We start from the raw sequence: 13,336 nt of genomic DNA, 5'->3' as shown, positions 1-13,336 counted from the left end.
ACGAGTTGCGTAATCCCGGACCGACCCGACACCAGAAGCGTCGAGAATAGCGTCGCTTGCTCACACAACTTCACGCGACGGCCCACGGAATTCCCAAGGCCGCTCAGCCATAGGTAACGGCGCCGAGGCAGGACGATGTGGGTGAAGCGGGGGGGGGGGGGGGGGCAGAGGGGGGTAGCGACGACCCTTGTGATCCGGCCGGGCACGCGTGGTTTGCCTTACGTCAGTAGGCCACATGTGACACGGCGCATGACGCATGCGGCCTGGAAGGGCTGCCAGCCAGCTCCGAACCTGGCATCGCGGTCTGGTCTTTCACGTTCGTAACAATATTTTATATCAAATATAAGTACAACTTTTAACACCCGTACATCAGTACACACGTCTTTTTTAGTATTAGTTTGGAGGATGTATTTATTTTTATTCGACTACTTAAATATTTGCTTTTAACCTGTATCACATAAAACATTCATGAAACTATTAATGTTAAGTATTTGTGTCTATTAATTTGTAACAATTCCAAGGTAAATCTCTGACATGATGAAGTATCTTTGTCCCTTGTAGGAAGGACCATCCTTGATGGATGCGTAGAAATTTGATGTGGATTACGAAAGTTTGCTGAATTCATATAACTCAATGTACAACACCTACATTTAAAACTTTATGCGCATAGGACTTTCTCCAATTGGAGTGAGAGCACTGGGGAGGTAATTTGAGCCATGAGTTTCACCTATTGGCAAGCACGACATTAAATACAGTGAGAAACTGGAAAGCATAGCTATTGCAAATTTGAAGAATATTGACGACGTTGCAGACGATAAGCAAGATCACAAATCTTGCCCTGTACCGCGCCGCCGACCAGGGAGTGACGTACCTCCTTGCCGCCGCGGTCCTTCCAGCGCAGCCAGCGCGCGGCGCCGGGCCGCCAGTAGTCCAGCATGTACACCTCGGCGTACTCCTTGCCCTGGCCGTTGCCGAACCTGCCCTGCGTCTGCGTGGCGGTGACGGCATGCAGGGAGCCCAGGTCCACCTCCAGGTACTCGCGCGCCTCGGGCGTCACCATGTGTTTGGGGCACCACGCGCCGCCGTTCTTGTCGTGCCGCAGCCTGCAACACCGCCAGTCACACATCACGCGTCATGGCGTAGCCCGCTGCGCAACACCGCCCGTCAAGCGTCACGCTTCACTGACAATTATTCAAGCGAAACTTCTTTGGGCGCGATGGGAGTAACAATTCAGGGCCGAATTTTGATGCTACGTTTTCGAGAAACATTTCTATGAAACTATTTCTGACGCAAAACGGTTGCTGACGATGCAGAGACTATGGCGGGCCGCGGGCTCCACGTGGCGGCGTGCGGCTCAGGTTGAACCCTGCCATGCTGCAGGGATGGGCGGGTCACTGGGGTAGGGAGTCACCTGCGCCTGACACCACCCCGACTTGGGCAGGGGGCAACACAACGGGGTTAGAGGTTATTGTGCAAAGTGCCACTGGCCATCTTCGCAAGAAAATTGTGTTATTTTAAGTGCATGATATTTTAATTACTTGTTTAAATCAGTATTGTTAAACAGTGTTATATTTAAGCAGTAACCTAAAACGTAGCAAAATAGTTTTCGTAAACGTATTGAACGGCCGCCTGAATCCAATGGTTTTTTTATTTCTACTAAAAGAATAGACATGTACTATTTTTATTGTTCTGCAATACAATCTAGGCGATCGATGTTTATTTGAATACATATGCTTGGAATTAAACAAGTGTAGCGTTACATTTCCGACATAAGTTACCTTATTTAAATAAATACACGTCTTACCAAAAAAATTCCACTCTTATTAGAAACTATTAACACACAATTGTAGTTTTCTTTAAATGATTTTATGCTTGGATATTTCACATCACTCATATCTAGTAGGTACTAAGCTATGGGGTCAGTTTCACAAAAGTCAATTTGTGCGACAATGCCACGACGTAAGAGTAGCAACGTTGTTATCCTCAGGCACGCATTCGAACTCACAGAATTCATCGTAAACTAGCTAAGTATACGACAGAAATGAAGAAGAGACAATTAAGTCCAGCTATAGCTCATGCCCTTAAAAAATGGTTTGATCCCTAAATAAAGATCTGTTAAGTGTGTGAGCCAGTGACGCAATGTGCGCCACAATCTGATCTCAAGACACAGCGTTGATTTTACGGTCACTAGCTTTTAGTTTTTGGATATTTAATTATTTTGAATATTTTATTTAAATTTTAAGTTCTAAAAAATAAAAAAATAATATGATTTATCATTCCTCCTATATGTAAAGCTGTGGACTGCAGACCTCACATTTTAATTACAGAAGGTTTTAATGTATATTATACGATTTTAATTCATTAATGAAATAAATTCATTATATTTATTTGTAAATTAAATATGCCGAACAAATTTTGATAATTTATAATCTATTCTATGAAAAATATAATAAATATATTACTTTTTATGGCTTTTTTGAATTTTAAGATGTTTGGATTAAATTGCAAATCCTAAAGCACAAAAACAATTTGCAACTTTTGGTATTAATGGTAGTTTTTGTAAGTACTATAAACATGGGTTGCTGAAAGTAAAGAGCATGAAAATTTTTTTTTATTTCCAAAAAAAAAAATAATCAAATTTTTACATTAAATGCAATTTGTGACTTTCAACCATAGTCAGAACCAAAATTTAATATTACTGGTATTCATTGGGTAGTTAAAAGGCACGAGAAATACAAAATTCACTCTTTTGAAGGCGAAATTATGAATATTTCATCAACAGTTACCGCACTGGAGCGTAGATTCTCGAAAAAAAGGTTGCTGCCTTTAGGTATGGTGATCGTGGTGATGCAAGAGCAGAGCACTGATGACAGACAACCCTTCATCTCACGGCAACGTCCACTTGCTAGGATTCCGGATTTTAACCGGTCGGAAATCGAAAAAAAGTTGACACAGTGGGAGTAGAGTGATCTGATCACATAATCATGAAACTTGCGCTAGAACCAGCCAAACAAGTGTGCTATTCAGTTAACAAAACAACAGAATTTTTCTTGTACGTTTTCCGATTGTTTTGGTCTTGTGGATTAATATCTGTAAATATTTTTCGCAAATTTAGTAGTTTTTACGTGTATGTTAAAAAATAAATACCTAGTGTTTTTCATGTGCACACTAAACGAACTAAATATTTTTTTCTTCTAAACATTTAAAAAATAATTATTTTTATATAATAGCTTCAATCAAGAGCACGTGCAACTTTGCGGGTTTCTAGTGACAAAGTATTTTCTTGAAAGCAGTAAATAGTGATAGTATAAAGTTTCCTAAAATTGTGCAGTTTGTGAAGGTAAATGTTAAACGCATATTGTTTATATTTTTATTTATAATCGGTAGCCCATTAAGGTGCCCAAATAATATCATTTAATAAAATTTAATTAAATTAAAACCACGTAATCGGCATATCTTTCTCACTGGTATAGTTATTACTGCAACGAAAATACGGTGTTGTTAAAATAAAACCAAAACTGGTAAGCATATAATTTAAATTTTTTTAATGCTTCCTTCGTTTGTAATCAAAATTACCCATATTGGTTTCTCAAATAGAACTCCTGATAAGTGGTCTCTTATAACTGTAAAGGTTAAACGTTTATTTACTGAGAAACTGTTTATCCAGTCGCTTAACTAAGTGCTCCTTAATTGAGGGGTTCTTAAACACATGTTCTTGAAACAGATCGTTACATACGAGTGCACAATGAGGGAAAATATGGAAATAACTGTGGAAGCAATATGCAGACCTTATAAAGTAAAATTATTTCAGACAGTTTTTTATAAAAAAATATAAAAAAACAGAATACTGTGCATTCAACATTATTTGTGTAATGAATAATCACAAATTAAAAAAAAATCCATATTACGTTAAATACAATAATTTATTGTAACTATATAACATAAACTTACAAATCTCATAATAATGTTTTACTACGTCCAATTTTCTCATTTATGAGCAATAGATCTAAATACAAAAGTTCGATGTTTGGTATTTGTAAATATCGTTTCAAAAATTGACTGAATTTATAATTTATTTAAAATCAAACCACCTGTAAAGAAAACTTTTTTTTTGCGTTTAGAACACTTAAAGAGTGAAAGGATATTAAACCGTTTTTAAATCAACTAGTATTTTGTAAATAAAAAATCTCATAAAACGTAATGAAGTTGTCTCGAGAGACACGTAATAACATCCTCCCCCCTCCTTTTACAGTTTCTTCCCTCCGCAACAAATTACCAACCACTTAAACACACGAAAAGATTAAAGACGATGAATATCACTATGTCGTTCCACTACTACAACTAATTGCTAGTTGGAACTGCCCAATAATTACTTATATTTGTTAGGCACCATGTATGGTAAAAGCGCAATCAATTTCTTTTATACTCATAACCAAAGCATATCTCTAAATCTTCGAAGGAAAGTCCATTATCAAGAAACACATTAAACACACATGACAACATTTTTTCTCAGTAACCTCGAAACCCAATTTGAGACATAAAAAATTAACATATTTTATTATTAGTTATATCAACCTATTATTTAATAAAAAAATTTCGTTAAGAAAATTAAAGATATAGTTTTATTAGTATACATGTGTTATAAAATTAACGGTATCATCTGCATGGATGGTATTCAAACTTTAGTTAGGAACACGATGAAATATTTTTTTTAGCTGTGAGTAATATGCTATATGATAATGATTTTCGAGTGTTCATTGTCTCTTGGGTGATTCGAGAAGAGAGTAGGCATAATTTACGATTGTCTGGTAGGCATTGGCGTCACACGGTCTATGAAACGGGACCTCCAAGCCAATCGGGTCACGACTCGGTGCTCACGAACATGAGTCATGCTAAATTGTTGGTATCGAACCCATGACCCTCGCCTCATGAACACGGCCACCGAGGACCCTCATGAGCGACGACTGTAAACCAGCGAGACATATTTAAACTTTGTTGAACGTGTGGGTAGACTGTCAGAAATGTCCGTAAATTGACGGAATAGTTTACACTAATTGACATGAAAATTTACAGAGCAGAGTTTCTCTCTCTCTCTCTCTCTCTCTCTCTCTCTCTCTCTCTCTCTCCAGATCTTAGTATTTATTTGAATACGAAACTTCCCGTGTTAATTGTATTTTCGTGAGTCCATGATGAAAACTTCCGAAGCTACATAAAGCTTTCATTACCGCATCTATTCCAATTGAGTTATTCATACCGCTTGCGATTACACCTAAAAAATTAAAAACGAGGCACAGAACAGAAAAAAAAATACCGATGTTTGGATTAAAAGTAATTAACTCTAATGTCGCCGAACTCTTCGTGAGAGACTAGAGGGGTCACGTACAGCGTTTCACAATGCTATTATTTTAGGTTCGAGTTGGAACACAGCAAGATTTAATATTTATATCTTAATATATCTATTATTAACATATACAGATACCGTATGAAAACAATTTTAAAAAAGTGGCTATGCGTTAAAAATATTCACTGAGAATAAAATAATTACAACACCTACCAGTGTAGCATGGTTAAATCTACGCCAACTTAATGCTTAAAGCTTGAATCACAGAAATAACAACTATGCCAAAAAAATGCTAACATTTTAGCAAACGTAAGTAACCGATGGCATAAGCGACATTTGAAGGGCAAAAATTCTTTATTGGTGGCCACAAACCGAAGTTAATTTGAATCGCAGCATAATCAATCAACCAAAGCAGATACCAGAGTACTTATTCTAATATTTGTCATGAATTTAAAAAGCGGCAAATATTTTCCATGCAATAAAGCCGCTTGCTAAAATTCATTTCTTATAAACTGAGAGCAAGTTGGGTTTGTAAAGTATGATCGGTGGGAGAAGATAAAAGGAGAAGTCATATGAAATTAAGCGAAATGCATTAAATTCCGAAAGTGATTTGTTTTGTAAAATAAATACTTGTTTTATATTAATTTGACTTTCAAGTCACGATCGCTCACGACTTGGCTCACGAGGAACGGTCTTCACTCGCTGGGCTCTGCACGCGGTCGTAGCAGAGTCCTCCCGAGCTCGAGGTCCAGAGGAAGAGGAGGGGTGATAGCGTCCACCTGTGCAGCTGAGTCAGCGCTGTGTGACCAGCGCGTGTAATAGCGCCCCCCTCACTGCCACCTCAGCTGCACACCTGCGGCGCACCTCCTGCGCAAACATTTGATCCCGCCAAGTCGATCGTGTGAGTGTATTTAATTCTGTACGCTCTAAAACACGACCGCCTCTATTTTTTTTTTAATTAAAAAAAGTTTTTCCCAGCTGCCTATCTCATCTCATAGAAACATTTCGCTTAGCTTTGATTAGTCTAAAACAAGTATTATTTACATTAATGTTTAAAAAAAATTCAATTTTTTTTAAATATTAAGTCAGGGATATAAATTTTTACGTTTTACAAAAAAAAATCTAATTTTAACAAATTTTTTGATTTTCCCCTTAAAAAATTTCTAACGAGATTTTTCATGTCTATTTTATATTTCAGCCTGAAAGTAAATTGTGCAAAATTACAGCAGTTATTGTGTCTATATATATTAATATGTATTAATATATATTAATGATCAAGGGAGTTGAATTGAAAACTACGTAGAAATTTTCCGGAAGTTAAGCCAAGGTAATGCCTGCCATAGGCAGTCTTACTACGAAAACTTCTTAAAATTGCATTTCATATCACAGCTGTCTTACCAGATGATGTTTTATTTTACACTTTTATTTCTTTTACTGTCAATGCATTCACGAACAATAATGTTCTGCCAAAATATCTCGGTAGCTAAATAACCTTAGTTGTTAACATCAAAATCTTATTGCCGTTTACCCAAAACGTTTCACGAATCAGACGAACTGTGTAATTTTACTAGGATAATATAATAAAAAATGTTCCTTGCTGGCAGACAACCAATTTTATGACTAGCACAGGTAATCAGGTATCATTAAATATTATAATACGCTACTTTTCATCTGTAACAACTAATTGGGGAATATATTAATAAAAAAATTAATTTAATTAATATAATTCACGAGTTCACTGGCTACAAAAGTGAAGAAAGAAGGACCTACCGACTGCTAATGGTTAAAGTTTCAATAATCATTTTCGTTTGCATTTTTGTATGCTTTAAAATTTATAACGTTATATATGTAACGTAAACTCAGCTTAATTTTGCAGAAAACAGTCAAAGTGGTCGTTTGTCTTTAGTTACAATTACTGATGTATCATAAAAAACAAAAATGTGTTTAATAAATAACGTTAATTGGAATAATCTAGATTTATAACAGTGAAAATTTTTTTTGTAAATCGGTATATTTGTTTTCGGGTTTAATTCTTACAAACTGTGCCGGAAATGAGGCATTTCGACACCTTTTTTGAATTTTTTCTATTTAAATTTTTTCTATAATTTTAAATTAATTTTGGAATGTTTTTTTTTTTTTTAATTTATCTGGTTGCTAAAGGGGTGATTTACACTTTGTTAGGACGGTGTACGCCACGTGTTTAAACTTTGTGCCAGTGGACCAAAGCTCGTTTCTCAGGGACCTATCTGATATTTTGCTGTCTAATGTGGACGTGGGCAACCCGGTTGAAATTTCTCTCGCCTGCAGTCATGTCATGGGTTTGTAATATTAATTCCCTGCATGACCAAAATCGCATAGGGCAGCTTCTGACCTGCAAGCTGCTACTTTTTAGAGGCCTGCTGAGACTAGCGGGTCTCGTCACGAACGAGTCTCCAGTGGACCTCCGTTCCCAGATAAGTGGCGTTTTCTGTCCACCTTCCCCTCTCTCTCCACCCCGCCCTTATTTCTGAGAAATCAAGCCAGGAGCAGTGACCTGACGTGAACTACGCCAAGACGATGGTCTACTCCAAGGACATTCTCCCTTGTCCTACAGAGACCTCTACGACATCTAGCGGCAGAAAAAGCAACTTCGTCTCTCGTGGCCAGCGAGCAGAGACTACGCCAGTGACACTTGGCGGCGGTTCAGTTCCCCTTTACGCTGCTAGAAAGCAGCGCCGCGGCACCATAAGGCCCTATGCTTCTTTCTCGTGGCCTGTAGAAGTCGATTCTTTGTAGCTTCCTGCGACCGTCGGTAGAGAGCGCGCATGTCGTGTTGTGGTCACGCCCGCCTCGGACTCCTCCGGATATGTTCGGTCCAGAGCCGAACATTCCCCCTCTTTTTTCCTAGGGCCGACCGCCCGATTTAATTAGGAGCTTTGTCCGCAATCGCCGCACTTACCCTGACCTCGGCTACTTACCACGTCTTCTCGGCGTCCTCTGTGCTAAGAGGCTTTTCGCGGCAACGACGAAATCGTGTGCACAAGAATGTAGTCATCTGTCTTTAGGGATGTGATCCCAGTGGTACAGTAGCCAGTCAGATGTAGTCTTAAGAAAAAGTCTTATTTAGTAATTTTTTTTTTTAATTTTACTAAAAATTTGGTTTCTTCCATGTCATCCGCGGTATTATGGTCCGCGCCTCCTGGTCTTCTGCGCGAAACATCTCGTGAGCCCTGAATCTACACCCTGTTTGGTGAGTAATCTGGCCTTTTTTTTCTCCTCCCCAAATTCCCGTTTGTTGGCCTTTCGCGCCGACTGTGTATGACTGTCTGGAAGCAGGTCTAATTCGTTTTGAATTTGACTTGTGTTTCAGACAGGGTCCAAGTGCTCGGGAGACAAATTGCTCCCAGTTTCTTGTCCTACACCTCGAGCTCCGAATCCCCTTAGAAGAGATTTTTTCCGGCCCGACGTCTTACCTTGAATACCCGGGTGATATGAGCAATATATTTTCCACTTGCATATAATTAACTAAATTAATTAAATACATACCAGCGAACAGTGCCTTAAGAACTTAATCGACGATGAATTTGTAAAATTCATGAGACTGTGAATTATGTAATCATCGAAAGAAGCTAAGAGGGTGGAATATTTCAATTTTGTTCTGTGACTATGTTTAATTGAGATAATATAAATTGTTTTAAATAATTTCGGGGCACCCCCATATTTTTTGTTACTTGCTAAGATCTTGTTTGTGATATCGAAATAATGCGAAAACAAAACCTCTTCAAATTAAACCAGGGAAAACTATAGATCAAACTACTTATGTAGTGTATTTATTTATCATATACCTCCTTCTATATAACGATCCACGAACTCCCAAGTTGCTTGTGTGCAGGGAGTGTGAAATTTGTCTTGTTCACCGCCTCGTGCCCCCTCTGGTAAATAACTTTAATATTCTTAATATTTTGCCCAGCAGTTTCCAAGTTTTTTTTATTAAATTAAAATTATATAATGTTGAGGCACGAGGGGCGTTTCAAAACAAACAAACAAACTCACTCTCTTTCTTTACATACTACAATAGTATATAATCGATTTTTACTCGTCAAGAACGCAGCGGAAACAGCAGAGCCGTAATTTTTCGTTTCACGAATGCACTGAAGAGAGAGAGAGAGAGACACCCAGGAACGCCAGCATGCCGGCACGCTCAAACACACACAAAACTACCAGAGAAAGTACACTCTTCGTTTACAGGTGACTAGGGATGCAAATGATACATCAATGTTTTGATCATAAAAATTGACGTTAGGATCAATGTTTTGAAGAGCGATTCTTCGCCGATGCATCGACGACAAAAGTCCTAAAACCTCGACATCGTTCATCATTGGATCATTCATTTCTTTCCGTTCGTGGATGCACTGTTGCGTTCGCGCGTAACTCGTGCAGTGCGGTACTACTATCGAAGAAGTATGTAAGTAAAATATTATGTTGATAATATTATTAGTGTCAATTGAATTAATTTAAAATACATGTAATCATTGCATATATTGATGATATAAGTACGATAATTCGCTATGCGTCAGTGTGTGATGTAAAGATAGCTGATACATTCATTATGTTAAAAATTATTTCTGATCAAACTACTTAAATTTTATTATCTATCATATTGTCATATTACTAAAATTAAATCATTTTGGCGGTCATTTACCGATATTTCTAGGATATTTGAAAACATCCGAAAAACACTGTGAATCGTTTTTCAGAGGTATGTTTTTTTTAACATCGATACTTTTCGTATGACCATCGATGTTTTTAATATATATGTTTTTAAGAGCGATGTTGTTACCCTACGGGTGACGCCATTTGGCAGAATGACTCATGAGAAGTCCCACAACAGCTACCTAGCGGCGAAAACTGGTGCCACAAGTAGGCCTACATGATGTGCAACATTATGATTCCCGTTATTTTTGCCCCCCACCCTTTTCTCTCGTATTGAACTTTTTTTTTATTAAAACAAAGAAACGATTACTTGGCTCTATAAATCTTACCCAAAATTGGGTTCAAACGATTATCCTGATTCACATTTCTAAATGCTGCCTTAGTCCCTCTCCTCGACACGTTGTTTCTCAGGCACAAACATGCACCAAGAAAGTAATTTATTACTATAAAATTTCACACCGTAGTATGGCCAGGGACAAACAGTAATACATTTTTCATAACTTTCGACGTGTGAGCAATTTAAATTTCTCTAAAATAACCTTTTTATATTTTGATGCTACGAATAAAACTGGTTTCTTTCAGGGAAATGTTGATACCATTTTATTAAAACATTATAAACATATAAATAAACAGCCATGTAAAAACAATATTTCAAATAAATTTACGTCTTTAGACAAAACAGAAAATAAATAAATATAAAATACTGTTTTATTTGATGCTATCAGAGACCTATTATAATATTGACCCTACATGTACAACACTTCACTGCTGTACTACTAAATAGCATTTACAAACTTAACACACACTTGTACATACATAAATCGGTGTCTTCAGTTAAAGTTAAACTGCCATCCTCGGAAAGCATACGATTGGTAAATATGAATCCTGTAAAGTTAAGATTGGTTTCTTGTTTTTCGCGACGCGTCGAAACAACCGTGATCTAATGAGTACGTCGTTCAAAATAAGTATGAAAGTAAATAGGATTCCTGGGGGTCCGCGGGTTGACGTTTATCATTCCAATTTCACAGTTACGATTTCGCAAGCACAAGCGGGCCCCCCAATAACCGGGATCAAGGCCGCTAGCTCTAGCGTAGCTTTAGGTGGGCTGCACATTGAATAAACGTTTTTAATGAAAACCGTTTAGTGAGATGTGAAACAATTCTATGAAAAAACCAATACATCTATCGAAACATAAATTTTTCGCACTTGCGCAACCAGTGTTTTCATGAAATGTTTAATCTTGGTTTTATGTGACATAGTTTCGCAAATTTTTTAAAATGGAAAATCAAATTACAGTTAGTAACACTGACATTGGTTTCATGATTAGTACTAGTTTTTAGTTCTTTTTTCATTCGATGACATTGTCAAAAATAAATCTGAAAATAGTCTGTAATTTCTTTTCATCGACACTTAAAACCTTTGCAAAAAAACATCACTGCTATGTTGTCTATCGCGAACCTAGTAAATACGTTTTTTTTTATTTCTATTTCTTAGCCACCGAGACGGCATTAGCACTAACTCTTCTGAAACTACGTTTTAGTTTGATTGATGTGCGATAAATTTCATGAAATTTGTTTCTCGAGTAATAATAACGCGATATTTTGCAAGTCTCCATCGATGCAAGCTGACTGCGGGCTTCCGGTACTTACAACGACAAGCACGATGCAAGCAGTATGTTGCTGCTTAGGAATGAATGAAGCATAAGTACTGACGAGGGTGGAGCAGCCTGCTGTTCACGGGTCGACAGCGAGTTGTTCAGCGAGCCATGCCGCCCTCACGTCAGTTCAAGGACCGCAGAAACACGCCGCTTCGATCGCTCGCGATTAAATTGCGAAAATTTGCCGTGTTGGGTAGGAGGAGGTGTACCAGGTGGGACGCGAACCACCTGCGCCTGATCACCGCCAGGGCAAGGGAGGCGAAGGGGAGTGGTCCGTTCTTCACGGTCCGACGATAAACGGTCAGTTCGCAACCGCGCGAAACGCCCGCCTGACGTTTACGCAAACGCGCCGCGCGATTTGCGCCCCCATGCGAAGCAGAAAAACAGGCCGCTGCGTCCGCCATTGTAGCGATTTGTGAATATAATTTGAATAATATAAATATGGTTTTGCCTCCGGCAAAAATGAAATTAAAGTAGGTAATGATGGCGCTGGACAAGCTCGTGTAGGCGGACAGCCTACATTCAGACTAACTGCGCGCTGATGCCTAACACTCTCAGGCATTAATAAAAAAATATTGCCTTGTCGCCACATATAAGCATAAGGATGTATAACAAAAGTGGCCAGTATGCGAGTGCTCCGTATGAGAGTACGTTCGTGAATATTGAAGTATATATAAAAATATGAAAGTACGCCAAGTATTCTCTAATTCAAATATCCCATCGAGCGTCCCACTCCTGATCGTTGCACTTTTCGTTGGCTTCGAGCTTTCAACTATCGTTCCGCTTGGTGACAACGTCACTACGACTTACCCTATCAAATTCAAATAAATTTCACGTCAAAAAATGTACTAAGTTAAGTATAGTACATTCCCATCTCAGTTATAACGGAAGGGGATCTGCAAAAGAATAACTTGGTTATTGCAGTGCAACCTGTCGCGTCATGTTTTCTGCAAGCGACCCCAGCCGGTGGCCTAGCTGATAGGCGCCTCCCGCGTGGTGAAGCCGAGGCAGTAGATTCGATCCCCTGCAAGAAAATTACTTAATCGTCTTATGAACTGGCCGTAATTTTGTTTGTAAGTAAAGAGGCCAAAGTTATTCGCTGTGAAATTTTCTCTCATTCTCATTTTGAAGTTATACATTTGAATTCGTAATAATACAATTAAATACGTTCATATAAATTATAATGTTAATCTGTTTAGCACTAACCTTCTTACTTATTTTTGGTAATTACATCACGAAAATAAGATCTAATATCATTGTAACGAACTTTTAGTTGCTTTAACATTATTTAGAGTACATAAAAAGTGGCGCATTTATTTAAAGCATCAATTAACTTCGGTGCAAAAGACTCACTGGGGTAGAATAGCACATTTGGCATAGATACGGGTGTGAATTTAAAATGACAGTTATTCTTTTTATTTCGATAATAAACCAACACTCAATCAGTTCAATTAAATAAAAATATTTTAGCTAATAAAATAAAATTTAATGTTAGGCTGTATTCGTATGTGACTATTTAATGTAAAAAAATTATCTAGTCTCGTATACTAGCGGAAAATATTGTAAAATATTCCATACGAATTAATCATTTGCTTTTTAATAACCAGCGACTGAAATATCTCGAAGGGCCAGGATACATTTGATAA

At 37.8% G+C, this 13,336-nt stretch overlaps 1 protein-coding gene across 1 annotated transcript in view; it reads right to left on the bottom strand.

Annotated features, from left to right (window-relative positions):
* LOC134527103 (discoidin domain-containing receptor tyrosine kinase B) overlaps positions 1 to 13,336 on the bottom strand; it is a 1,309,463-nt gene that overhangs the window by 633,206 nt on the left and 662,921 nt on the right. Inside the window, exon 4 of the mRNA XM_063359455.1 lies at positions 872 to 1,103. Within this exon, the coding sequence (XP_063215525.1) occupies positions 872 to 1,103 (232 nt within the window). The remainder of the gene's footprint in view (positions 1 to 871; positions 1,104 to 13,336) is intronic.

The sequence above is a fragment of the Bacillus rossius genome, chromosome 1 (assembly GCF_032445375.1).
Source record: "Bacillus rossius redtenbacheri isolate Brsri chromosome 1, Brsri_v3, whole genome shotgun sequence".
Lineage (NCBI taxonomy): Eukaryota > Metazoa > Arthropoda > Insecta > Phasmatodea > Bacillidae > Bacillus > Bacillus rossius.
This window is presented reverse-complemented; position numbering and strand designations above follow the sequence as displayed.